Source organism: Hyperolius riggenbachi, chromosome 2, assembly GCF_040937935.1.
Source record: "Hyperolius riggenbachi isolate aHypRig1 chromosome 2, aHypRig1.pri, whole genome shotgun sequence".
NCBI lineage: Eukaryota > Metazoa > Chordata > Amphibia > Anura > Hyperoliidae > Hyperolius > Hyperolius riggenbachi.
The window spans coordinates 241,664,498-241,689,507 of NC_090647.1; the positions used below are offsets into that span (position 1 = coordinate 241,664,498).

General features: G+C 42.2%; 1 protein-coding gene across 2 annotated transcripts in view; it reads right to left on the reverse strand.

Annotated features, from left to right (window-relative positions):
* SENP7 (SUMO specific peptidase 7) overlaps nt 1–25,010 on the reverse strand; it is a 90,805-nt gene that overhangs the window by 4,030 nt on the left and 61,765 nt on the right. For both annotated transcript variants that reach the window (XM_068268437.1, XM_068268436.1), the window contains 8 exons: nt 24,690–24,910; nt 19,639–19,763; nt 17,822–17,938; nt 17,035–17,157; nt 11,973–12,065; nt 9,361–9,554; nt 7,834–7,874; nt 1,144–1,181 (listed from right to left, as the gene is read on the reverse strand). In XM_068268437.1, coding sequence (XP_068124538.1) covers nt 1,144–1,181; nt 7,834–7,874; nt 9,361–9,554; nt 11,973–12,065; nt 17,035–17,157; nt 17,822–17,938; nt 19,639–19,763; nt 24,690–24,910 — 952 coding nt within the window. The remainder of the gene's footprint in view (nt 1–1,143; nt 1,182–7,833; nt 7,875–9,360; nt 9,555–11,972; nt 12,066–17,034; nt 17,158–17,821; nt 17,939–19,638; nt 19,764–24,689; nt 24,911–25,010) is intronic.

The window sequence follows — 25,010 nt, forward strand, 5'->3', positions numbered from 1 at the left end:
CATGCAGATTTAGCCGCGATTTCGCATGCGATTTCACATGGCAAGGAGCCAGGCGAATTTAACCATGTCACTGCCTGAGTAAAGCTCCATAGCAAACCATGCGAAATCGCGGGGAAATCCGCATGACAAAGCCGCATGCGATTTCCCTATTAAATGCATTAGCGGCGATTCGCCCGCATTCCTCCCGCACGCAAAATCTGACGGCTCTGCCGTGCAGATTTCTGCCGCACCGAAAAACGATCCCGCCGCCGCACAAGTGGAAACAGCCCCATCCACTTACATTGACTATGCGAATCCGCATGCAGTGCCCGCATGCGGATTCGCTATAGTGGAAACGAGCCCTAAAGATAACCTAAAGTAAAAAAAAAAAAAAAAAAAAAAAAAAAAAAGAGATAAACTCACCTGGGGATTCCCTCAGCCCCCTGCAGCCGATCGGTGCCCTCGCAGCTCCGGTCCGATGCCTCTGGACCCACCGGCGAACACTTCCGGTTTGGCTGACACCGGCCGACAGGCATAGGAACGCGAGTGATTGTTCGTGTTCCCAGCCTGTATATCGCCCCCTATGCTGCTATGCTATGCATACAATGGAGTACCACATAACATAGCTGTTAACAGTTGCCGAAAAGCATAATTTCATGTACTGTATGCTTCACAACATGCATCACACATATACCACGTGATGCGACTTTTTCCTCGTTTGAGATCCTGCTGTTGCAGAACGTAAAATGCAATTCCCCACTGTAAGACCTCATTCACACTATATGCGCTGATGTGCGCACTTCGACAGCGCACATGTGTGGGACATGCAAGAACGTCAGAAATGCATAGACAGCACTTCTGACGTTCAGACTATATGCGCTGCGCAGCCTACCCATATCTAGCAAAGCGCAGCACTAAAGTGAATGGGATGAGCAGCGCAATACACAGAAGTGCAGATGGCTGTGTGATCACACACACGTTTCGTTCCGAATGCACGGCCATCTGCGTTTGACAGTGTGAATGAGTCCTAAATGTAGCCAGCAGCACATTTACAAAATAAGTAATCTGGCCAGGTCTGTCCAAACATATGCAAACTAACATAGGTTTTATAAGTGAAATGACAACTTAACAAAACTTAAAGCTACATGTACAAAATCAATTTACCTTTTACAGACTTTACCGGTGTGATTTTCTTTTGATCTCTGAAAAGGAAAACCATAAAATAAAACTGTACCCTATAAGTCAGTGTTTCTCAACATTTATATGTACCCCTTTTAAAGCCCTGTACTAAACAAGTACCCTCTAGCCTAGCAAACATTATCACAAGTACCCCTTGACAAATATATAATCGTAGTACATAATAATTGGTTCTAAAGGATTTCCAAGCATTTACTTCTTCTTTTAATTAGCCAAAAACACTAATTTAGTCTTTGGATAAGATTTATAATTTTCGAAAACTAAGTTTGTTATTCTTGGTTATTTCAGGCTATTTCATGCCTGAGTTCCCCCTGGAACCATCCGAAGTACCCGCTGAGGTACGCGTTCCACACGTTGAGAACCTAGGCTATAAATGTATACAAAATTGAGGTCTGATTAGATCAGTATCCAAAGAAAACAGATTTATAATAATGAACAATGATATATACCAGGCAGATATTCTGACCTCACTCATGTCTGATCTCCAGTTCCCCTGCTGTATCAACGTGTAATGTAGCTGATATTTACTAAAATAAAGCAAAACGTCTAGCTGCTACGCCTCGCCTCACTGCTTACTGGGATAGCATAACATTTAGCTAAGGTAACATTGCTTAGACTAAAAAGATACTCTTAAATGGCAAGGACACATTTTTGCTACCCTTAGAGCAAAATAACTATATAAAGTGATTTTAAAACAGCTGTTCATTTAATTAGTATCATGTGTCTCTAATTATAGAGTCATTCGGTCTCTTTAAAGTGACAAAAGCTGTTCACTTCCAGCTCAAACTGTACAAAACATAAAAAATCTGTACACCAAATACTCCAAAAATGACTAGGCATAACTAGAAAAATCGCTAGGCACATGCCTAGAATCGCTTAGAAAAAGCACTTCTAAAAATGCTTAGCGTTTGTGATTATCGATTTTTGGTGTGAACTAGCCCTGTTTCTTTGATGTATAAGTGCTTCAGAAAACAGGACTGTCTTCTCAGAGAAACTGATGTTTCTTAACTCTTCCTGCACTGGAAAGCAATGAGACTCTTTTCTTGCTACTAATGTTCCATTTCTTAGTTGTACTATACATACAATTCATTTTTTTCACAAGTTTTTTTGCTTTAGGTTTGCTTTAAATGGAGAAGAGCAGTCACTCTGTTTTCTCTGGTCCACATTTTATGTGGTAAAAGCAATGATACCAAACAGTAAAGGACAGAGGTGTCCGAGGAGATCAGAAAGACAATAGAAAGAACTAAGACATACGGTCTGGAGACCACACTTTCTAAAGCGGACACTGCTGGAGCAGTTAGTTCAGGAAAAGACGGGTAAACTAGTCGTTGATGGATGCAAAAGTCTCATTGAGAGCTTCAAGAATCACTTGGCTACAGTGATTGCATTTAAAGCAAATTCAAGGTTAAAGCAGGAGTGTCACCATAAAAATCAAATCTCAACAGCAAATGGTCTAAGTGTATATTAAGTTAGAAGGATGCTAATCCTGCATTCAAAACTTTTTCTGCTGTTATGATTTGGAGCAATCACATACTTAAAGGGAAGATCCGCGCAGGTTATAAAAAAAACACGTCACTTACATGGGGCTTCTTCCATCTCCTGGCAGTCGATCGGTGCACTCGCAGCAGCTCCTCTCCCTCCCGGCATCCAACGGTGAAGAAGCCGACCTCGCCGGGTCGGCTTCACATACGCTCCACGGCGCCGGTCACGTGATGTCATCTGGTCTCTAATGCGCAGGCGCAGTAGTTCTGCGCCTGGGCAGTAGAGACCCGATGACGTCCCTGCACCACGTGACCCTCCCCCCCCCCCCCCCCGCTGTGGAGCGCACAGAAGCCGACCTGGCGAGGTTGGCTTCTTCACCGCTGGACGCCGGGAGGGAGAGGAGCTGCGGCGAGGGCACCGATCGACTGCCAGGAGCTGGAAGAAGCCCCAGGTAAGTGCCGTTTGTTTTTTTATAACATGCGCGAACCTTCCCTTTAAGGAGCACTGGCCCTTTAGTAGTCAGTGAACGTTGCATGCTGGGGTTTTTTTTTATCTATAATTCCTCCTCTTCCCTTTATTTCCCTGCCAGCTGCTTATCTGAAACACAATCCCCTGCTCACTTGTGTTTACAAGCAAGACTGAGGTTACAAGCAAGACTGAGGTGAAGGGCAGAAATGACATCAGGTTTTAGCCTAAAATGTGGGCAAAAGACATGGCCCCCACCAGGAACAGAATTCTCTTAATTTACTATATAACATTCACTGAAATCAAAACGTGGACAGTACAATACATGTGTTATGTAAGTAAATCAAGTATTTATCTACTTATGTGTTTTTTCCCCTGGCATAGTATGGCTAATCCTACTGCTTTAAGAAGGTTGGACTAGCTGATTGATCTTCACTATAACCATCAGGGCTGTGGAGTCGGAGGTTTCATAAACTGAGGAGTGGTACTGACTCCACAGCCCTGATAACGATTAGCATCGGCTAGTGATTTTACATGCCTTTTTCATTTATGTTAATATGTGAAATATTCTCTTCAATACAAACTCTAAAGTAATGCCTAATTTTTTAGTAAATATGGTATAAATAATGATGGATGATGTCCCCATTTCAAGTTGGATGCTCGGAGGGTCTGTAATTAGTGTGAGTAGTCAATTTACTGCTTCTTTATCATTAGCTTTTCTTTTACGCCTCTACCACTTACATGCCATGTTATTTACTTTTCCTACTGATAGATTATTTCACAATAGGGCCCTTTTAAAGTCTACCTCAGGTCAAAAGTTAGATACTTACCTAAGGAGAGGAAAGCCTATAAATCCTGTAAAGACTTCCCACCCTGTCCTCTGCTCCACTGTTGCCGAGCACAGACCCCTAAAGGAATCAACAAGCTCTTGTAAAATTCTATGATTGCGCTCCTTTTCAAACCTGAGGGCGGCTGTACAGTGGCTGCACGGTAATGCAACTGCACGAGTGTGCATGACGAGGAGTGCGGCAACGGCGTGCAAGAGGGTCCTAGGCACCGGCAGAGGACGGTGTGGGTAGCCTCTGGGGGATCCAGAGGCTTCCCTTTCCTTACATAAGTATTTACATTTTGACCCAAACGTTACCTCGGGTTCTCTTTAAAAAAAAAAAAGATATTTACTTACCTGGGGCTTCCTCCACCTCCTGGCAGCCCATCTGTCCCTCCGTTGCAGATGCTGATCTCATCAGGTCAGCATCTTCTGTGCGTGTGCGAGCGTGTGGCCACGCCTATTGCGCTCCCATAGCCGGGAGCATTCTGCTCAGTCGCAGAATATGCTGACCTGGCGAGGTCGGCATCTGCAACAGAGGGGATACTGGAGCTGCAGCGAGGGACATATAGGCTGCCGGGGGCTGGAGGAAGCCCCAGGTGAGTAGATGTTTTTTTTCTCATCGGACCTGTCCCTTAAGGATGAGCATGTACAGTATTGTGTAAAGCAAAACTGTACACACCTGTGTGCGAGATGGGAGCCGCGCAGAGAGAGAGTTGATTTACCTTTAGACACCTTCCATCTTGCCCAATAATTCTGCTTTCACTGCTGTGAAGGTGAACTACTAATACATATACATGACTTTGAAACATGTCATTTTGTTCATCTGCCAAGTCAGAATGACTAGTGATGCCCATGTTCAGCAGGGAGAAGCATGTGATCAGGCTAACCAGGTGACAGTTTTTTAAGTTCTGACTTGCTAATTTCAATTATGAGTTGCTTGTGTTTTCCACACAGGCTTAAAGGAATACCATCAATGCCCAAGTGTTCTAAAATGACAATGTACAAATAATGTCTAAGTAGCTGTGTTAACATTTTCCTACTAAGCTTTAATTTATTGAGAGTAGGATTTAGCTATATTGGGACAAATCAATTGCAGAAGGGATGTCTGCTTCAATGCACAGCCAGTGTTGCATATCAGACTACAGAGTATTTTTCTCTGAAAGCAAAAACTGTATGAAAATCTGTGACAAAAGCTACGAGCTTTCTCTATCTCTCACACAGTTACACACAGGATTAACTGATGAACTGTGAGGGGAATTTCCCCTCTCCTCATGGCTCATTCTGTAGTCAGTTTTGGCGTCAGTAAAAGTTTGAAAGTATTTTGATAACAGTAAACAAAGAGGTTGCTAGTGAAATGTATACACCAGTACTTAGCAGCACTTCCCAAACAATTCCTAGATCAATTGAAAACAATATGTAGAACGATAGTGTTCCTTTAAGCAGAAGTGATCACAGTAAATGGGATCCTTACAAATCTATCTTCTGATCAAACTTACCTGGTGCTTCCCTCTATTTATGTACCGTATTTTCCACCATATAAGACACACTTTTTCTCCCCCAAAAATGGGAAGAAAAAGTCCCTGCGTCTTATATGGCAAAGGCAGGGAATCCCCGACTTCTGAACCGCCGACCTGACGCCATCGGGGATTCCCTGCCTTGTCTCCTGCTGTGCCTAGCTTTGTCCCCGCATGCCTCTCCTCCCCTCACTCCTCCTAGGTATCTCTGTGTACCCCCCGTGTGAGCAGCGGCAGCGAGTGACTTACCTTCTTCATCATGCCTGCGGGGCTTTTGTCTCCCCCATGCCGCCCCATGTCTCCAACATGTGTCCCCCATGCCTCCTCTGGTCTCCCCATGCCTTCTCTGGCCTCCTCCATGCCTCATACATGTGTCCTCCATGCCTCCTCTGGTCTCCCCCATGTCTCCTCTGACCTCCCTAATGTTTACCCATGCCTCATACATGCGTCCCCATGCCTCCTCTGGCCTCCCCCATGCCTCCTCTGGCATCCCACGGTCTCCCCATGTCTCCATGTGTCCCCCATGCCTCCTCCAGTCTTCCACTGTCTCACCTATGTGTCCCAGCTGTGCCTGGCTTCATCCCCGCATGCCTCTCCTCCCCTCTCCTCACTCCCCCAAATATCTCTGCCGCCCACCCCCCCCCCCATGTGAGCAGCGGCAGCGAGCGACTTACCTCCTCCATCATGCCTGCGGCGATTGAAGACTTCCGGCTTCTGCGAGCGGCTTCCTCTAGTGCCGGCTTATAATAACGCGTCATTAGAAGCCGGCACCAGAGGAAGCCGCCTGCAGAGGCCGGATCGCCGCAGGCATGATGAAGGATGCCAGAGAATGCATGGGGATGCCAGAGCAGGCATGGAGGAGACATGGGGGAGATTGGAGACATGGGGGAGACTGGAGGCAGGGGGAGACAGGAGGAGGCATGGGGGTGAAATGGGGGATACAGGAGGACACATGGGGACACAGGAGGAAACCATTTGGGGGAGGACATCTACAAGACGCTCTTGAAATATGGACGCACCAAGGTATAGGTTATATATTTTTTTCCTGGTTTTTGTCCTCTAAACCTAGGTGCGTCTTATATTCCGGAGCATCCTATACGGTAGGTTTTTTAAAATGTAATCTATTTAATTTTTTTTTTACAAGTTTTATTTAGTTAACTATGGGGTGGGGTGAAAGGGGTTAAAAAATAACAAACATTTAATAGACGTTTGAATGTAACAGTGTCTTATGGTGCATTTAGGTGTATTTTACTTTTAAGCCACAAGATGGCGCTACACTTAGTTCACATCTGCTGTTCACAGTAGATAGGAATTTAAGTGTATGTAACAGTGTCCTTGCGGTTATGAATGGGAGCTGCGTCTCGCTCCCATTCGTAACAGGCACGGTAATCGGGGTTGAGAAAAGCGGATTCTCATATTCCGATCACAGAAGAACAGGGATGCGGTGACAGCAAATGGAAATGGTGAGGGAATCGCGATTGGCGGCGGTAAGTAAACATTGCGTATCTATACGCCCCTGCTCTGCAGAGGCGAAAATAGAAAATAAAGTTATGAGATAATGAATTGTATTTGTAGTAAGGATAATAAATAGAACATTAGTAGCAAAGAGTAATGTTGTTTTCCAGTACAGAAAGCGTTATCTATGCAAAAAAGCTTCTCTGAGCCAGTCCACCCGGTCAAACTCAGTCCTGTTTTCTGAGGAGCTTGAAAAGCCAAGAAAGAAGAAGAGACAGCTTTAGATAAGGTTTTACTACAGGAAAGTTCAAATGGTCATTACTTCTGCTTTGTTTACAGCTTTAAAATACAGAGGCCCATATGCAATTCACTTTTTCTCCTGAGTTTTCTCCTTGGTGATATTTTCACAACTTGTCAAATGCATTTTAAGCAGCCAGTAAGCGAGGAAATACTCAAATTAAATTTGATAGTACTTTTTCACCAACTTTTGGGTACTTTTTTTTATTGTAAAATGCTGAAAAGTTAGTTTAAAGAGAAGATAAACGTTATCTCCTAGGTCCTAGGAAAAAGTGAATTGCATATGGGCCAGAGTGTGGATTCTCAACTGCAATGCTGATAGTTTGATGCAATGTTATAAATAAAGCTATATAACCAAAAATACAATTATGAGGCTCATTTCTTTGCTACGAATGTTCAATTTAGTATATGTAGTACACATACAATTCATTATCTCACAAATGTATTTTCGCTTCAGATTTGCTTTAAATGCTTAAACTATTGTTAGACTTTAAAATCCACTTTAAAGGGTTCAAAGTTTGTATAGAATTTTTACAAAGGAGATGCTACGTTAAACAGTGGCTTTTAAACAATATATGCCTATATGCAAACAATTTACAAAAACAAACAACTCACTGGATGTTTCATTTTGCAGGTAGATCCAGAGCTGCTAGAACCTGAAACAACATTATTGAAGTCAATTAACAGATCAGATTACACTTACTTTACTGTAAGTAAAGAACTGCTGTTATGTAAAACATTAAAAAAAAACACGGACTTGTTTTAGAAGTGCCTCTTTAAAAAAATATTTTAAAAAAATGGCAAACTCGTGCACTTACATAAGGCCTGGAACCCACTAGCAGAGCTTTTCTAAGCGCTTAGGTGTGATCCCACTTGCATTAGCAAGAGCTTTACAACACACTGGTGTTTAGAAAGTGCTGTTAGTGGGTTTCAGGCCTAAGGGACTCTTAATTGTGCATTACATCAATGTATTAAATAACATTAGTACTTGTGGATATAGGTGTTTGTATTCAACAGAGCACATAATCTGCATACAAAAAGTGGTTAATTTGCATTGGAGTGTGCACTTAGCTTGTATTTTAAAATGTTTTAATAGCGTTTGGTCAAAGCCATCGACTGAACCAAAACCCCCTCCCCCCACCCGTAACACAATGGTTGAAAATAAATGCACACATTCACAATGCTTTGTTCAAAATTCAAGCTCTGCATATAAATTCTATCCAAAACACTTTAAAATACAAACAATGGTGCAAACAAGTCTCAAATAAAAAAATTCCCTTTTTGTTTGCAATAATTCAGCTGTTAGGCCAGAAACCCACTATTTTCTGAGCGATTTGAAAACTCTTACTAATGTAATGCTAGGATTGTTTGTGATCCCACTTGAGAGATGTGATTTTATAAAAATCCCCCATAGCATTGCATTAGCAAGAGCTTTTTTTTAAATCACTAGCAATTAGAAATCGCTCCTAGTGGGTTTTCTGGTCTAAGGCCTAGTGCACACCAGAGCGTTTCTGCTGCGGTTTGCGATCCGCCTGCGGGTGCGGATCCGCTAGGGTAATGTATTTCAATGGGCTGGTGCACACCAGAGCGGGAGGCGTTTTGCAGAAACGCATACTCCCGGGCTGCAGCAGATTTTGGATTCTGGATGCGTTTCTGCCTCAATGTTAAGTATAAGAAAAACGCAAACCGCTCTGAAAAACGGCACTTCAGAGCGGTTTGCCAGGCGTTTTTTGTTACAGTAGCTGTTCACTAACAGCTTTACTGTAACAATACATGAAATCTACTACACCAAAAACGCTTCACAAAACCGCAAAATGCTAGCTGAAACGCTACAGAAAAAGAAGAAAAAGAGTTTCAAAATCTGCTAGCATTTTGCGGATCTGCTAGCGTTTTTTGGTGTGCACCGGGCCTAAGTGAAAATTTGTGGTTACCCACAATGCATACTGAATATGCAAATTATGTTCACTTATGGCTGAATTACTGCAAGTTTTAAGAAGGCAAATTTCACCAACCATTGCTCATTAGTAGGAGGGCTTTTCGGTCTCTTTTATCCCCTATACATTCCTAGTGGTTTGGGTCACCCCGAGCTGCTTGGTTACTCTGTTCTTTTTGTTTGAAAACAGCAAAAATGTAAACACGCACCTTCGGAGCCACTGTTGCTATCTTCTCCTGCGTTTTCCTCAGTCTTTGACAACTGGTCATTGAATACAATAACAGAACTACTACTACAGTTACTGCTTGTTTCTGAATTCAGAACAATATTCATTTCATTTTTGTCTTCATATACAGCCTTTTCCAGCCAGGGAAAACAGATCACTGCAAGATACCAATGGGAACTGCAAAACAATAAATTTGAATTATGTGTAGCTGTTAATAAGTAGGGCTTAGATCACATCTATTAATGTACCTAACACAACAGAATTTTAGAGGAGGCATGAGAATCAGGGAATAGAAAATTGAATATGTACAGAACAGAAAAATAAATAAGATGAAAACAATCACTGGCGAGTGTAGGCAGCACAGTCCTAAAAAACCAATGTCACAGCTGCAAGCTGCAGAAAATTACCAGCAAACAAACTGCTTTTATGATCTATCATGAGTCCTACATTTCATGAGTGCTGCCCTGTCAGGCTTCCAATTCCCAGAAGCTCCTGTGGACTGTGCTGCAGCCTTTCAGAGAGGTTGGTTTTACACTTGGAGTTTGCGATGCAGTGCGCACAACGCATCACCCCCGGCTAGTGACTTCCTGCCCAGCAGGGATTCCTGTCGGTCCATGCATGCGTGCTACGTTGCACCGCTCTCGCGTCGTGTACACTTATTGCATCTCCCATTGATTTGCATTACTGCATAATCCGTGTGGTAGCTGGTGGGTGCAGTATAGCTGGTTTCCTGCCCTCTGGATTTAGCTGGTGGGTGCAATACAGCTAGCTTCCTGCACTCTGTAGATTTAACTGGTGGGTGCAGTATTGCCAATTTCTTGCCCTCTGTGGATTTAGCTGGTTGGTGCACTATGGCTAGCTTTCTGCTCTGTGGATTTAGCTAGTGGATGCAGTATAGGTAGCTTCATGCCCTCTGTATTTAGCTGGTGGGTGCAGTACAGCTAGCTTCCTGCACTCTGTAGATTTAACTGGTGGGTGCAGTATTGCCAATTTCTTGCCCTCTGTGGATTTAGCTGGTTTGTCAGTCAATCAGCAGTAAGCACGTGACTCCCAAAGGAAGAGCAAAAAAGATCATACATATATTGCATACTGCAAATCCGATTTGCGATTCAGATTTTTCCTGGATACTATCAAAAGAAAAACGCAAAAAAAAAAAAAACTCAGCATGTAGTACCAATTAAAAATCGGAATCGCATGTACAAATTGATTAAAAATCGGAATCGCATATAGTGCAGGAGGCCTTAGGGTGGTAAAAAAAAGGCCAGTGGCAGAGGGTGAAGCGTGCAAACGGTTTAAACTTAAAACCTCAACAGCAAATGTTATAAAAAAAAAAAAAAAAAAAAAAAAATTCCAAAAGAGTTAATAGGTTTACTTACAATTTTCTCCTGGAAGCCTCATCAGCAAGAATTGAAGCTTGTGCTTTCATCTCAGACTGCTTGAGTTAGAGCAAAGAACTTGTTTGCAAGTTGCCCTGACAAACTATTTTCCTGACTGCAAAATGTTCTGACATTACTGTATTTTTTGGAATACACTTTTTCTTACCCCCAAAACTGGGAGTGGTTGCGTCTTATATTCAGAATATACTGTACCAAGAGGGGTGGAGTAAGATGACAACTTAGGCAGAAGCACTTTTGCTGAGCCCCAGGCTATATCCTGTATATTCCCAGATTTTGGGGTACATCTTGTAGTGGCAGAGCAGTTCAAGGGTTCCCCACTTGCTGTACATCTGCGAGGTGCCCCCTCTCTGCTCCAGTGGCAGAAATCTCAGACATTTCCACGGTGCCTCTTCTGGTCTGGTGGCTGTTCAGCTGGAGATTGTAAGTAAATCGCCCCTGTCGGAAGCTGCCGCATCCCCCCATCAAGCCCTGTGCAGTTCCCAGGCTTGGTGGAAGTGTAGCTTAACTCATGGGGCAGCCGGGTTTAGTGCAGTGAGTAGTACAGTGCAGTATAGTGTAGTGTAGCTTAGCTGGTGGGGTAGCAGGGGTTAGTGTAGCGTAACTTAGAGACAGCTTTTTTTTTTGGGGGGGGGGGGGGGGGGGGCACATCCATAAAACGTCTCTGATCCACAGACGCACCAGGTTAAGTATAGTTTTCCCCTGATTTTTCAATTATAGTCTGCAGTGTTTTATAGTCCGAAAAATACAGTACATTATTATACAAAATGGATGTTTCCTGCACTAGCTGGTGTGATCCCATGTGATTTTCACAAGGATTCACTTTATAGGCAATGAGGAGTTGGGAGACAGTGTACACATCAATTTTGATAGGAATGGTTGGCTAGTGGCAAATATTTACGTAATGGCTGAAAATTATGCAAAGGTGGCGGCTGCAAATGAGATTCAGGAAAAAAGTGAGGTGTTTCCTAGCTGCGGTCTACAATGTGACATTTATTCATTCAAAAGGGAGTCCGCACAATGAGGTGTAGAAAATTCTAAAAGTTTTATTTCAGTCAACGGGCAGCTACAGCAGATAAAACAGCTAACATGTTCTGGACTGACTGCCCTTTGTCATAGCATGCGGTTTTACTAATTGCAAGTCTAACAAACAGAAGAAAATAGTGTCTGAAAAACATTCAACATATTTTAAAGTACTTACTTTTCATTAACTGGAACAAAGATGAAGTCTTTTGTGAAAATATCAACATGACGAGTCCATGTTTTCACTTGCTGATGTCTTCTCTCAGCCGATCTACAAAGCAAATATGCAAATATGTTTTCAATTGTCAGCCAGTTTAATCCACAACACCTGATCTATTTTTTTTTTTTTTTTGTGGTAATTTCAGATAATGTGCTGTAGCACAAACTTATTGGAAATGGATCCGGAAGTCCTGTTACTCTGAAGGGAACACGAAAAGAGAGAGGCATATGGTGGCTGCCATATTTATTTACTTTTAAACAATACCAGTTGCCTGGCAGTCCTGCTGATCTCTTTGGCTGCAGTACTGAATCACACACCTGAAACGAGCATGAAACTAATGCAGTCAAACTTCAGTCAGCACATCTGATCTGTGATCTCTTTAGTCCTTTAGTCAGGTGCACCTCTGTGGAATGTATGTGTAGTGAGGGCTCTAAAACCAGTAGAATATACACCTGGTCTCCCAGAATGCTCTAGGAGAAGAACTGCACATAGCTTAACAGCCTAGGCTAAACATCACTAGGTGGGTAGGGTTATGAACCAACATACAGGAATATATAGATATAGGAAAGAAGGGTTTCTGATGCTGAAACCATTCATGTAAAATTAAGTATCCTGAATAATGTATAAATAGATCAAGGTTTGGAGTTGCACTCCTCCACCTGACACAATATGAACTCAATGTGATATTACCAAAACTCGCTACACCTTGAGGTAAAGCCTTCCAAGAGACAATTGAATGAATTTCAGTTGTCAATATTAAAGGTATGAGAGGTATATGGTGGATGCTATAGGTATTTCCTTTTAAACAATACCGATTGCCAGGCAGTCTTCCTGATCCTATGTCTCTAATGCTTTTAGCCATAGACCGTGAACAAGCATGCAGTAGATCAGGTACTCAGACTTGGATTTGGATTAGCCATATGCTTGTTCCAGGGTTTTGACTCAGATATTTCTCATGCCAAAAGATCAACAGGGCTACCAGGCAACTGACATTGTTTACAAGTAAATAAATATGGCAGCCTCCATATCCTTCTCACCTCGGGCTCCCTTTAAAGGGGAACTGAAGATAGAGGTATATGGAGGCTGTCATGTTTATTTCCTTTTAGACAATACCAGTTGCCTGGCAGCCCTGCTGATCCTCTGCCTCTAATACTATTAGCCATAGCCCCTGAACAAGCATGCAGCAGATCAGGTGTTTCAGTGGTTCAGACTTATAAGTCTGATCTGACAAGACTAGCTGCATGCTTGTTTCTGGTTTTAATCAGATACTACTTCAGAGAAATAGACCAGCAGGGCTGCCAGGCAACTGGTATTGATTAAAAGGAAATAAACATGACAGCCTCCATATACCTCTCTCTTCAGTTCCCCTTTAAGTATTTAGTGACAGGAAAATCATAAAAGATGAAAGAATGTATTACTTGCAATAGCACGCATGTTGTCCATTTGTTATGGCGCCCATGCGGGTTGCAATATATTGGAATAACTAAACGGAAATTGAAAACTAGATTAAATGAGCATATCAAAAATATAGAAAAATGTTACCCCGATCATAATCTTTCCAAGAATTTTTTCGGTAAAACATGCATGCAACCCCAGTCATCTGAATTTCTGTGCAATTCAGAGATTGACCACAAGATGTAAATAAAGGAAACTTCTAAGCTAGAGAGAAGTAGTTTTTTTAATTGAAGGAATTCATGAAGATATTGCCTTTCTGATGGTATAGTCTTTAGTACATGGAACCCTGGAGTGCTTTTACAGGGTTAAAAAAAAAAAAACTAGACAACTATCAAAGTTAACTAAAATTCTAAATGCCACATATTTCCAGTAATTACTAGCAAATAGCAATACAAAGGCTTTTTTCATCCTATGTTTTATATGAAGAAAAAATCATATAGAGTACAGTTCTCACTGTGGGCATTACTATGGAGGACTGTGCCCAGCACATCCAGCATACAGAAACAATCTTCACTGGCTGTAATAATGTGAGTGAAATCTGTTCAGAATGATAGAAAGCAGAAATATAGCTTCAAATGTGTGTACATAGTCATCAGCTGAAGCTCTGTGTTCCTGTCTATGTGTCTCTCTCTGCCACGCAGTGTAAAGTAAAGAGTTTACATCCAGGTTACAGTTAGGGCTGGTTTACACAAGATGCTTGGCGTCCGGAACGCAACGTTAAACACTCCCAATCACGTGAATGAGAGGGTTTGCCCCAGGCTTTTACCGGCGTTTGCGCAAACTCGGCATTCCGAGCCCGATTTTTCCCATCATTTGAGGCAACCCTGGACACTACATGTAGAATCCAGGGTCGTTTAACCGCTACGTCTAGTGTCCCCCTATGAGATGAAAAACGACAACTGCGACAGGAAGCCACTGACAGCACGAACGCCACGCCGCTGGAAGCCAGGCGGAGGTCTATCTTAACCACCCCTAAAGCTCTGCCTCCCCCTTCCCCAATGCAGAAACAAAATTGTTATAAAGCAGCTGGTAAACACGTCTTTTTCCCCCCACACAGGCTGTGCTGAGAGACCTCTGAAAAGCATTTTAGTGTTGCTAAATGCTCTATAGGTATGTAGTGTTCACAGAAAAACTGTTTCTTTGATAGTTGTTCTTTAGTGATAGTGGCATCATCATCACCACAGTGATACAAACAGAAAGGCAGAAATAGTGCACGACTCTCTAAGGTGCTGGGATACTGATGAGAAAGGAGCCATTTTAAAAAGACCGGGATAGGAAGATAGGGGCTACTACACGGATTCTGAACTTATGCTATTCTGCGATTTGGGAAGCAACTTAATCTGGTAAGTGCAATCTATGCACATGGTGTTTGCAATGTGGTGTCAGTACATTAGCATTTTTTATGTAACAGTTTAACACACTAGGGTTGATTCATAAAGCATTACCGCTTTTGGTAATGCAGAAAACAGCTGACTTTACTGAGCACTTAAGAAAATGTCAAGTCATAAACCCCGTTTCCGCATAAAAAGCTAAAATTACAGAGCACTGCGATTACAGAGCAGTGCGGTAAATTACAGACATGTGCGGTAATTACCTCAACACGTCAGTACATGTCAATTCATAAAGCAGACAACAAGCAGTAAGGGCACGAAGCATCACCGTCTGCTTTGAAATGGCGAAAAGAATGTGGAGAGTAGACTGTGGGAACGCGATTCACAGGCAGAACAGAGGCAGCTGTAACTGACAGGAGCAGGGAGCTAATAGAAACAGCCCCTGTTCTCCTGCAAGTCTGAATGATGGAATCTGATAGGACCCGCAGCCTTCACGGGTGGGACAAGCTTTTAAACCCCCCAGGCCGCAGCAGAGCGAGATCAGAAAAAAAGGGCATCCCCTGAATACCTTAGGCTGTGTGTCTATTTAACCTCTTGGGTTCCTGTTAGAAGCTAGAGGGGAAAATCACCCAAGCAGGACATGCATAAAATTTCTTGGAAATTAATCTAAGCTGTGGCAATTAAATAGAATGTTAAGTAAGACTAATATACACAGATTCAGAGCAAGCAGAGGCAGTACAACAAAATATGTACATCTAAAGGGATGTTGGCATGCCTCACAATGCCCTCATTGTGTTACTGCAAAGGTTTTAGTCAAAGGGCTTCGGTAATTTAAAGCACTTCTATCGCACCTGTGAACATTTTTATGAATTACCACACAAAAGTCTAAAATACCAAATGCGGTATTTTCCCAGCAAAATTTTTCTTTCTCACAGCCTTTAATGAATTGCCCTCTATATCTGGCTTTTTATCACTCTGAGGTACTGCGGACTAATGCTGGATACACACCATGAGTTTCCTTGTCGAATGCGTCCGTCGAGACACGTCGATTTGATTATTTCCGAGCATTTCCGAACGAATTTCGATGATTTTTAGGTCGATTGCCATGTAAAGTATGGCAAATCGACCTAATGATCCATCGAAGCTTGAATCGGACATGTCGGAAATAATCGAATCGACGCGTATCGACGGATGCATCGAATGTGGAAACGCATGGTGTGTATCCAGCATTACTTCAAGCAATCTTAAGTGGATAGCACAGATTGAATTAAAATGATATAACTGTTCAATGGGATACTCATTCCAGAGATATTTTCACAATCAGAACCACATTTTGTGTAGAGACTTTTTTTTAATGCAGATTGTCTTTTTTCCCCTCTTTCTTTTATTGTGACTGTTGCTGTGCTTAGTAATAGTAACACCATAAGATATCCAATCCTGAATAATTTGCTGCATCTTAAGGTGGCCATACACTCATTAGATTAGTAGCAGATAGATCATCAGATAGATTTCTGATCTATCGGATCTATTTAGGAACATTTTTTTTTTACTAGGAACAGATTTCCAATAGATTTCAGGTTGAAATCTATTGAAAATCGATCTGATGGCATTTTTTTGATTTTCCAGCCTGCCAGATCGATTGAAATCGATCAAAATTGGCCGCAAATCGGTCGATTGGTCATTCAATTTGCAATCGACCGATCGATTTTGATCGATCGATCAGCCAGAAATTGGCTGAGTGTATGGGCCCCTTTACTGTATGTCACTACAGTGCCTCTTTAAGCTTTGCTAGTTGCTTAAAATCACCATATTATATTTAAGTTAGCATGGTGATTTGGAGAAGATTTAGGCAAGGGGATTTAGGCAGACTTTTTACTTCCCAGCTGGAGTCCTACTTCATCCTCTTCCCAACAATCACAAACCTCTTTAACACGTTGTCTACTTACAGCCAATATCGAGCCAGAAAGAACTTTGAACCCTTTTCTGGCCTTAGATACATGGCTCTTAAAGCCCCTACCTAATACAATGAAAGTCTCCTCTTCCTCCTGCTTCACAACATAACACTTATTAGATCCACTATGATGTTGGACGAGGGGTTTAAAGATGGTGGCTGTCAGCTAAAAGGTCTTTTAGACAGTTAACGGGTGATTTGTGATTGGTTGCTTAGTCACTGCATACTATCATCAAGTCTGCCATACTTTCACATAAAATTCTGTAACAAATGTCATACTTACGGTAATTCTGCAATGACATCACTAGAACTATTTTCTTTTCTTGTCAGGCACTTAAAGAAAAAGCTGCTAAATATATGACATCTTTTTGCAAACTCTTTTGGAAATTTCTCCAACATTAGATATCTGGGGAGACAAATACATTTTAAAATACATACTTCAGTATCTAAAGAAGACCTAATTAGATGATATCAATTGTTTTGGGTTATACAGTGAATACCATAAAGACAAGTGTAAAATATACCCCAATAAAAATAAGCTATTCACTGGAATCCACAAAACAAGTGGATTATAGGAAGAATCTTTTTTTCTAGCATCTGTTAATGCAATTTCTCACAAAGTATTATCCGGAAAGAATAAGCTTTTCATTTACCAGCTGGCATGTCACTAATGATTAGCAAGCAGCTGAAGACCCACAGAAGCATGCCGTTACCCAAGCAGTAAAGTCCTGATACAGTAGATTTCCTAATACTCTTATGATTCTGAAGTATCCAGAATAGTTACTGTATGGTCTTTTTTTAAAAATTACATCTCATTCAATAATTTTTAAAATTAAAAAGCCATTAAAAACCGTGACAAGCAGGATTATCCCCTGAAGCCAACAGAAGTATCGTCTGGGTAAAGACTCGCCCACTGAGAACCTGAGACCTACCAGTTTCTTCTCCACTGACACACCACTGAACGTAATGAACTATGGAAGGATCCAAGGAAAAATAGAAATACAGAAATGTATACCTTTTTTTTCCTTCATCATCATAACTGTTAAAAAAAAAAAAAAAGAAGTACTCACTTTAAATAAAAATCGATAATGACATCATTAAGAAATTCACCATGCTCCAAACATTCCAAATCTTCACTGCTTACAGCCAGGCCTCCTTTAGTTGGGGGAGGTGGATAAACTAGCAATCTGAAATATAAATGAGTGTTGTCACTTTATTTATTCATAAACACACACACACACACACACACACACACACACACACACACACACACACACACACACGTCAACACACACACGCACACACGTCAACACACACGCACACACGTCAACACACACACACACACACGTCAACACACACACACACACACACGTCAACACACACACACACACACACACACACACACACACACGTCAACACACACACACGTCAACACACACACACGTCAACACACACACACACACACACACACGTCAACACACACACACACACACACACACACACACACACACACACACACACACACACACACACACACACACACACACACACACACACACACACACACACACACACACACACACACACACACACACACACACACACACACACACACACACACACGTCAACACAATAGGTTTACTTTACACATGTTTGTTATACTCCAAACGATTCCTGAGAAATCAGAGACCCATTTACCAGATAGTGAGTGCACAGTAAAATGGCCTTGACTTTAACCACTTAACGACCGCCTAACGCCGATAGGCGGGTCGTTAGTGGTATAGCATGGCATGCCAGTTCACGGAGACTGTCTCCGTGAACAGTGTGCGAGCCGCCGATCGCGGCTCGCACGCATAATGTAAACACGCGGGGAAGAAATCCCCGCTGTTTACATCATACGGCGCTGCTGCGTAGCGTAGATCTGAGATCCCCGGCCTCAGATTGGCCGGGGATCGGCGGCATCTGATAGGCAGAAGCCTATCCTATCAGGCGCAGGATGGATATCCGTCGTGCGCCACTCAGAGGGGAAGGGTGAGGGAGGGAACGGAGGTGAGGCCAGAAAACGATGCGGAGGGGGGATTGAGGAGCCTCCCCCCCCCGCAAATCAATAATAGCCGGCGGCGATCAGACCCCCCCAGCAGGACATCCCCCTAGTGGGGAAAAAAGGGGGGGGGGGAAGTCTGATCACCCTGGCACATACCTGATCGGTGCTGCGGGGCTGTAGAGCCCACGCAGCACCGATCACTGGAATATCCCCTGGTCCTTAAGAGGTTAAAGAGGAAACCAAGATTGAACTTCATCCCAATCAGAAATCTTTGCCTTTTCTCGAAAAGATCATCATGGGAGTCTGTGTGGCTGATATTGTGGTGAAACCCCTCCCACAGTGTGATGTCAGTACCATGGTCCTGATAGTTTGCCGTTTATGAACTTCGTTGCATTGCGGGAAATAACTTTTTTCCAACTGCCAAGCAAGCAATATCTCCCTCTGTGCATAGACATCTCAGTAAACGAACATTCTGTACAGATCACCTGGCAGAGCTAAAATGTCACCACCAGTGATACATTTTAGAACTTAAATCAGTGCAAGGAAAGATTTCACAATGGGCAAACACTGACTAAATTATCTTATTTCAATTATTTAAAAAAAAAAGAAGGAATATTATTAATTACGTTATTTTCACTACAGTTCCTCTTTAACCTGAACTGGAAGAGGCATGACAAAGCCAAGCAGAGCAGAGCTCCAGGGCCGAATACAACCCCGATTTAAATGACACAAATAGAATATCATCTAGCATTGGTGGGAACAGCTGAGTACATGATTTTGAAATAACATGAAATGTGTATATACTCCTACAGCTCATTATCTCCTTACAGGGATAAGACATACCTGACAGGCGTGACTCCCCCTCTTGCTTCTCTCAGCTGAGTCTCTTGTTCAGGTACCATAGAAGCTGAATAACAACCATCGCCCAGTTTTTGCAAGAGGCTGTAAGTGGCTTTTGTTTTTTTGGCCTAAAAATAAACATCTATATTAAAACAGATCGTTTGATGACCATCCGATAAAGTAAACATATCTTTTCGCCCTATGATACTGTTGAAGTGCTCAAAGTATTCAATAATTTGTTAAAGCGGATCCGAGATGTAAAACTAACTATAACAAGTAACTTGTCTATATATCTTATCTAAAGTTTAGATAGTTTAGACAGCAGATCTAGCTGAAAACAGGTTCAATAGAATATGTTTATTTCTTCTTGTGATACAATGACAGCAGCCATGTTGTTTGTAAACATTATGCTGGTAAGTTTTCTACCGTGTAATCGAGCCGCTGGCTCGATTCCGGCACGTCCCCGCTCGCCCCAGCGGGCGCCCGGATAGATTCCCGCTCGTCCCCGCGGGCGCTTCCTTATCTTTCGCTCGTTTCTTCTTTTGTCCTGCCCGCCGGTATCGAACATGGAATCGTTCCTGCGGGGTTTCGGAAATTATCAATCGAGCCATCAGCAGCTCAATTACACCGTAGAAAACGTACCGTGTATGCCCAGCATTACACAGAGGCAGGCAGGCACTCAGCCTGCGAAAAAAAAACTAATCCCTTCTCCTCCTCCCTCCTCCCCTCTGCCTCTGAAATCTCTGGCTAGTAATACCTCCCCCTCCTCCTGCCCAGACTGAGCTCCCATGAGCCCTTGCTACTGTCTGAAAATGCTTTGGCTCTCTGAAAACCTGTGGGCGTGGTTTGTTTAGTTTATAGGGAATTAGAGTATTAAAACAAAAACAAAAAAGTATTTGGCTTGAGGAATGCCCAATAAACAATAGGAAAGGAACACAATTATGCAATGAGTAAACGTTTATCTCGGATCCACTTTAATATTCTTTTTTCACGTCTTTTCTGTGCTCTAATTTTACTTAATATGTGTATGGAAAAGTTTGTACAATTACTTGTGCTTCAATAAAATACTTTTTTATAAAAAAAATAAAAATAAAATCTATATGCTATCTATCTATCTACCTACCTACCTATCTGCTGATCACAGCAATAAAATCCCAGTTGATAGAGCTCAAAATCAGTTATACACAAAGTAGATCTGGCTTCCACTGTAATTCCATCTGAATTGAATGGTAAATGTCGGCTTCACTAAAAACATTTTAAAAGGGATACTGTAGGGGGTCAGGGGAAAATGAGTTGAACTTATCCGGGGCTTCTAATGGTCCCCCGCAGACATCCTGTGCCCGCTCAGCCACTCGCCGATGCTCCGGCCCGCCTCCGGTTCACTTCTGGAATTTCAGACTTTGAAGTCTAAAAACCACTGCGCCTGTATTGCCGTGTCCTTCCTCCCGCTGATGTCACCAGGAGCGTACAGCGCAGGCCCAGTATGGTCTGTGCCTGCGCAGTATGCTCCCGGTGACATCAGCGGGTGCGAGGACACGACTGGGCAGGCGCGGTGGTTTTCAGACTTTAAATTCTGAAATTCCAGAAGTGAACCCGAGGCAGGGCCAGAGCATCGGCGAGTGGCTGCGCGGGCACAGGAAGTCTGCGGGGGACCATTAGAAGCCCCGGGTAAGTTCAACTCTTTTCCCCCTGACCCCCTACAGTATTCCTTGAAAGGGTCACTTTATTACTGGTTGAAAGAACTTAAATTGCAAAAAGGAAAAAAAAAAAAGTTTAAACGCTGATGAATTGAATTAATTTCTTATGTTTCTTTGGTATTACAGCAGTATTGCACTCTACATAATGTTAAACATACTAATTATGAGACTCCACAAGATAAACCAAGAGGAGCAGGAATCCTTGGTGAAAGATCCTTAAATTATACCAGAGATGACATGTGACATGATGTAATAGACACGTGCAGTGACAAGCATATAGACACTTGTGCAGTGCTCCTTTTCTTTTTTTCCTGCCTGAAAGAGTGTATAATTAGCTATGGAACTGACAGAGTTTTCTCCGGTCAGGACTCAGTTGGCTCAGTGATAACAAATCACAGCTATAAAACACTTTCCTAAGCAGATACCTGGGCTTTTTTACTTTGAGAGAAAAAAAATAAAAATAAAAATAAAAAGATCAATAGTTCATGTATTTTCACTCTGGGACTCTTAAGACACTGAAATTGAGCAGAGACTAGGAAACATATACCGGTATACATAAAATAAAACCTTGAGATATCTAAAAGAGTCATATTTAGGAGTAAAAGGACAGATCCAATTGTTTATCTCAGTTTATTTTCATCTCTGGTTCACTTTAATAAGCCTGTAAGGGTTTGGGTGACAACTCACAAATGTAGCTAGAAGTCAAGACTCCCACTGGAGCATCTTTTACACCAAACAAGTTCCCTGAAGCCTTGAACTCTACAGTGCTGGTTTACAAAACAATCTCTTCAGAAGCCAGCCATAGAAGAGGGTGGTATGATGAACACAATCAGACTATTTCTGTAGCCAGTAGGCACAAGAAAAATAAAAGTATGGTCAAGTGTTTGTGCTCTCATTTATGGAGAACAGGGAGGAAATAAGTGAGAAACGTGCAGTGAATGCTACCAGACGATGTTTCTCAGGCAAGAACAGCAGTGATCAGAAAGTTTTTCGAACTAAATTCAGGAGGTCCTCCTTTGAATTCACAAATAAAGGCTTATTGCTAGGATCCCGCCAAAACGTACAATATAGGAGCCAATGACACTTATTAAGGTAAGTTTTTAAAATTGTAACTGTAAGGCCTCATTTAGACAGATTGCCAAACTGCATGCTTGTCGGGCAGTTCAGCGCCCCGTCTGGTGGCCATGAGCAGAATAAAATGGCAACGTTTGTAACAGACGTGTGTCAGCATTTGGTGCGCAAAGGTGTTACTCCACTGCAAAAAACCACATGCCGCATTTGAGCATGGCTCCACTCAGAGTCCACAGCTGTTACAGAGTACTAACAAGCACCTGGCTGGTGTATGACAGCAGCTGACAGGCAGTGAATTCACCACCTTCAGCTGGCAGTCTTAAAGAGGCCCAACACAGCAACAATATACACAAACTGATAGACGTTTCTCTTCAATTTATAAAGGGACCACTACTGCAAGGGGAAAAAAAGATGTAACATTTAAAAAATGAGTATACATAGAAACTGTACATTTGTCCCACAGAAAAATTGACTATAAAGTTATTTTTTTCCCTGAAGTCATTGTCTGTCACAGTAGCAAAAAAAAAATCTGACAACTCTGACAGGTTTTGGACTAGTCTATTTCCACATGGGGAATTCTCAGAACTTCCACATTTGCAAAAGCACTCCCTGAAAGGCAGTGGCACAATCCACCTGCTAGAAAAAGTGTACAGTGAGTAAGCAGGCTGGCTCTTTCCTTTAGAAATTTTTTTTAGAATCTTCTATGAGGCAATGGACTAGCCCAAAACCTGTCAGAATTGTCAGATTTGTAATACCTACTGTAAGTAATGGCTACATAGGGGAAAAGAAATGTATTTAACTTTACTCTGCGACAAATGTACCCCCGATGTGTTAATTCACTAGTTCTTTCTTTTCGAAAGTGGTCTTTTAAAAAGGAACCCGAGAGGCGAGAGACCTATGGAAGCTGCCAGGTTTATTTCCTTTAAACAGTGCCAGTTGCCTGGCAGTGCCGCTGATTTTTCTGGTTAGTAGGGTCTAAATCCCACCCGTGAAACAAGCATGCAGCTAATCTTGTCAGACATCTAATCTGCATGAGTGTTTGGGGTCTATAGCTTTAAGTATTTTGCTGGGAATACATCATACAATTTTCTGTTAGATTATTCTGTTAGATTTTCTGTTAGAATGCATAATTAGATTATTTTCTGTAGAGAATGGTCATCTCTGATGCATTGGCCTCAATTCACTAAGATCATGCTGGAGATAATAAGGCAAGAGAAAAAAAAACTTACCTCCACACAGTGAGAGAGTTATCTTATCTCTTCATTCCTTACGTTACCTCCGTTGTAGTTAATTTACCTCCTCTGTAGTTATTTTCACACACAGTTAATTAACAGCCAGTCTTTAACTCTGGAGTTATTTTAAGGATTGGAGAGTTAACGTAAAGACAGAAGAGTTAACTTTAGGTTTGCCTGAGGTAAAATGTTTCCTGAATACTACATGCTTTATCACCATGGTAACAACTCTAGAAACGTTATTAAAGACAGGAGATAAGCTTAGTGAATTGAGGCCAATTGTCTTCTGTTTATCTCCTGCTAAGTAGAACAATGCCTAATTGCTCAGCAGATAGATGGTAAGATAGATACATTTCCAACATGTTGAACTTTATGCATCTGGCAGGTAAATCTAATGCTGGGCATACACGGAGCGATAGTTCCTTATCAATCGAGCCGCTGATGGCTCGATTGATAATATCGGACCGGTCCGATGACCGAGTGGATAGATTCCCTGCTCGATACCCGCGGTTGGACAATAGCGGGGAATCCAGCGGAAGATAAGGAAGCGCCCGCGGAGACGAGCAGGAATCGATCCGGGCGGCAGTGGGGACGCACCGGGAGTCGATCCGGCGGCTGATCGAGCCGCCGGATCACTTCGTGTATTCCCAGCATAACAGAAAATTGTATGGTGTATTCCTAGCATTAGAGGCAGATGATCAGCAGGACAGCCAGGCAATGTGCATTATTTAAAGGGAAATAAACATGTCAGGCTCCAGGCTCCACATACCTCTCACCTCAGGTTCTCTTTAAAGCATGCTGCATTAAACATGGTAAAATCTTAATTGAAGACACATTCGGCATATTCAAATTTGGAACCTTATTATTCAGATTATGCCCATCAGAACCTGAATCTTCATACATGTGCATAGTAACGGAGTGATAACTCATTATTTTGAACCAATTTAGTTTTTTAAAATGCTTGTTTTTAACAACATCCATTATGATCATTATGTACAGCTAATTAATAAATAGGCCTTGTATAATATAAATACATCAATTTTAAGATGCTTACCTCAGATGGCTGACATGCACCAGAATAACAATTCCGTTTAAATGAACATTCCTCGTTGGGCATATCCTCTAACAAGGAATTCACCTCTTCCCAGCTAAGTACTTCCGCGAGAGTGGGTGAGCCCTGCTTGCTGGCTTCCGTCATAATGTCACCTATTTCAGACTGGTCTTTGCTTGTAAGAGGATCAGTTAATTCCAGAAAAATAAATTCGTTTGATTTACCTGCGGGGACAATAAAAATATGAGACATTCTGCTTAAAGTGGACCTGAACTCTTGCACAGGACAGAAGGAGAACAGAGAAATGCACCCTGTATGTATTTA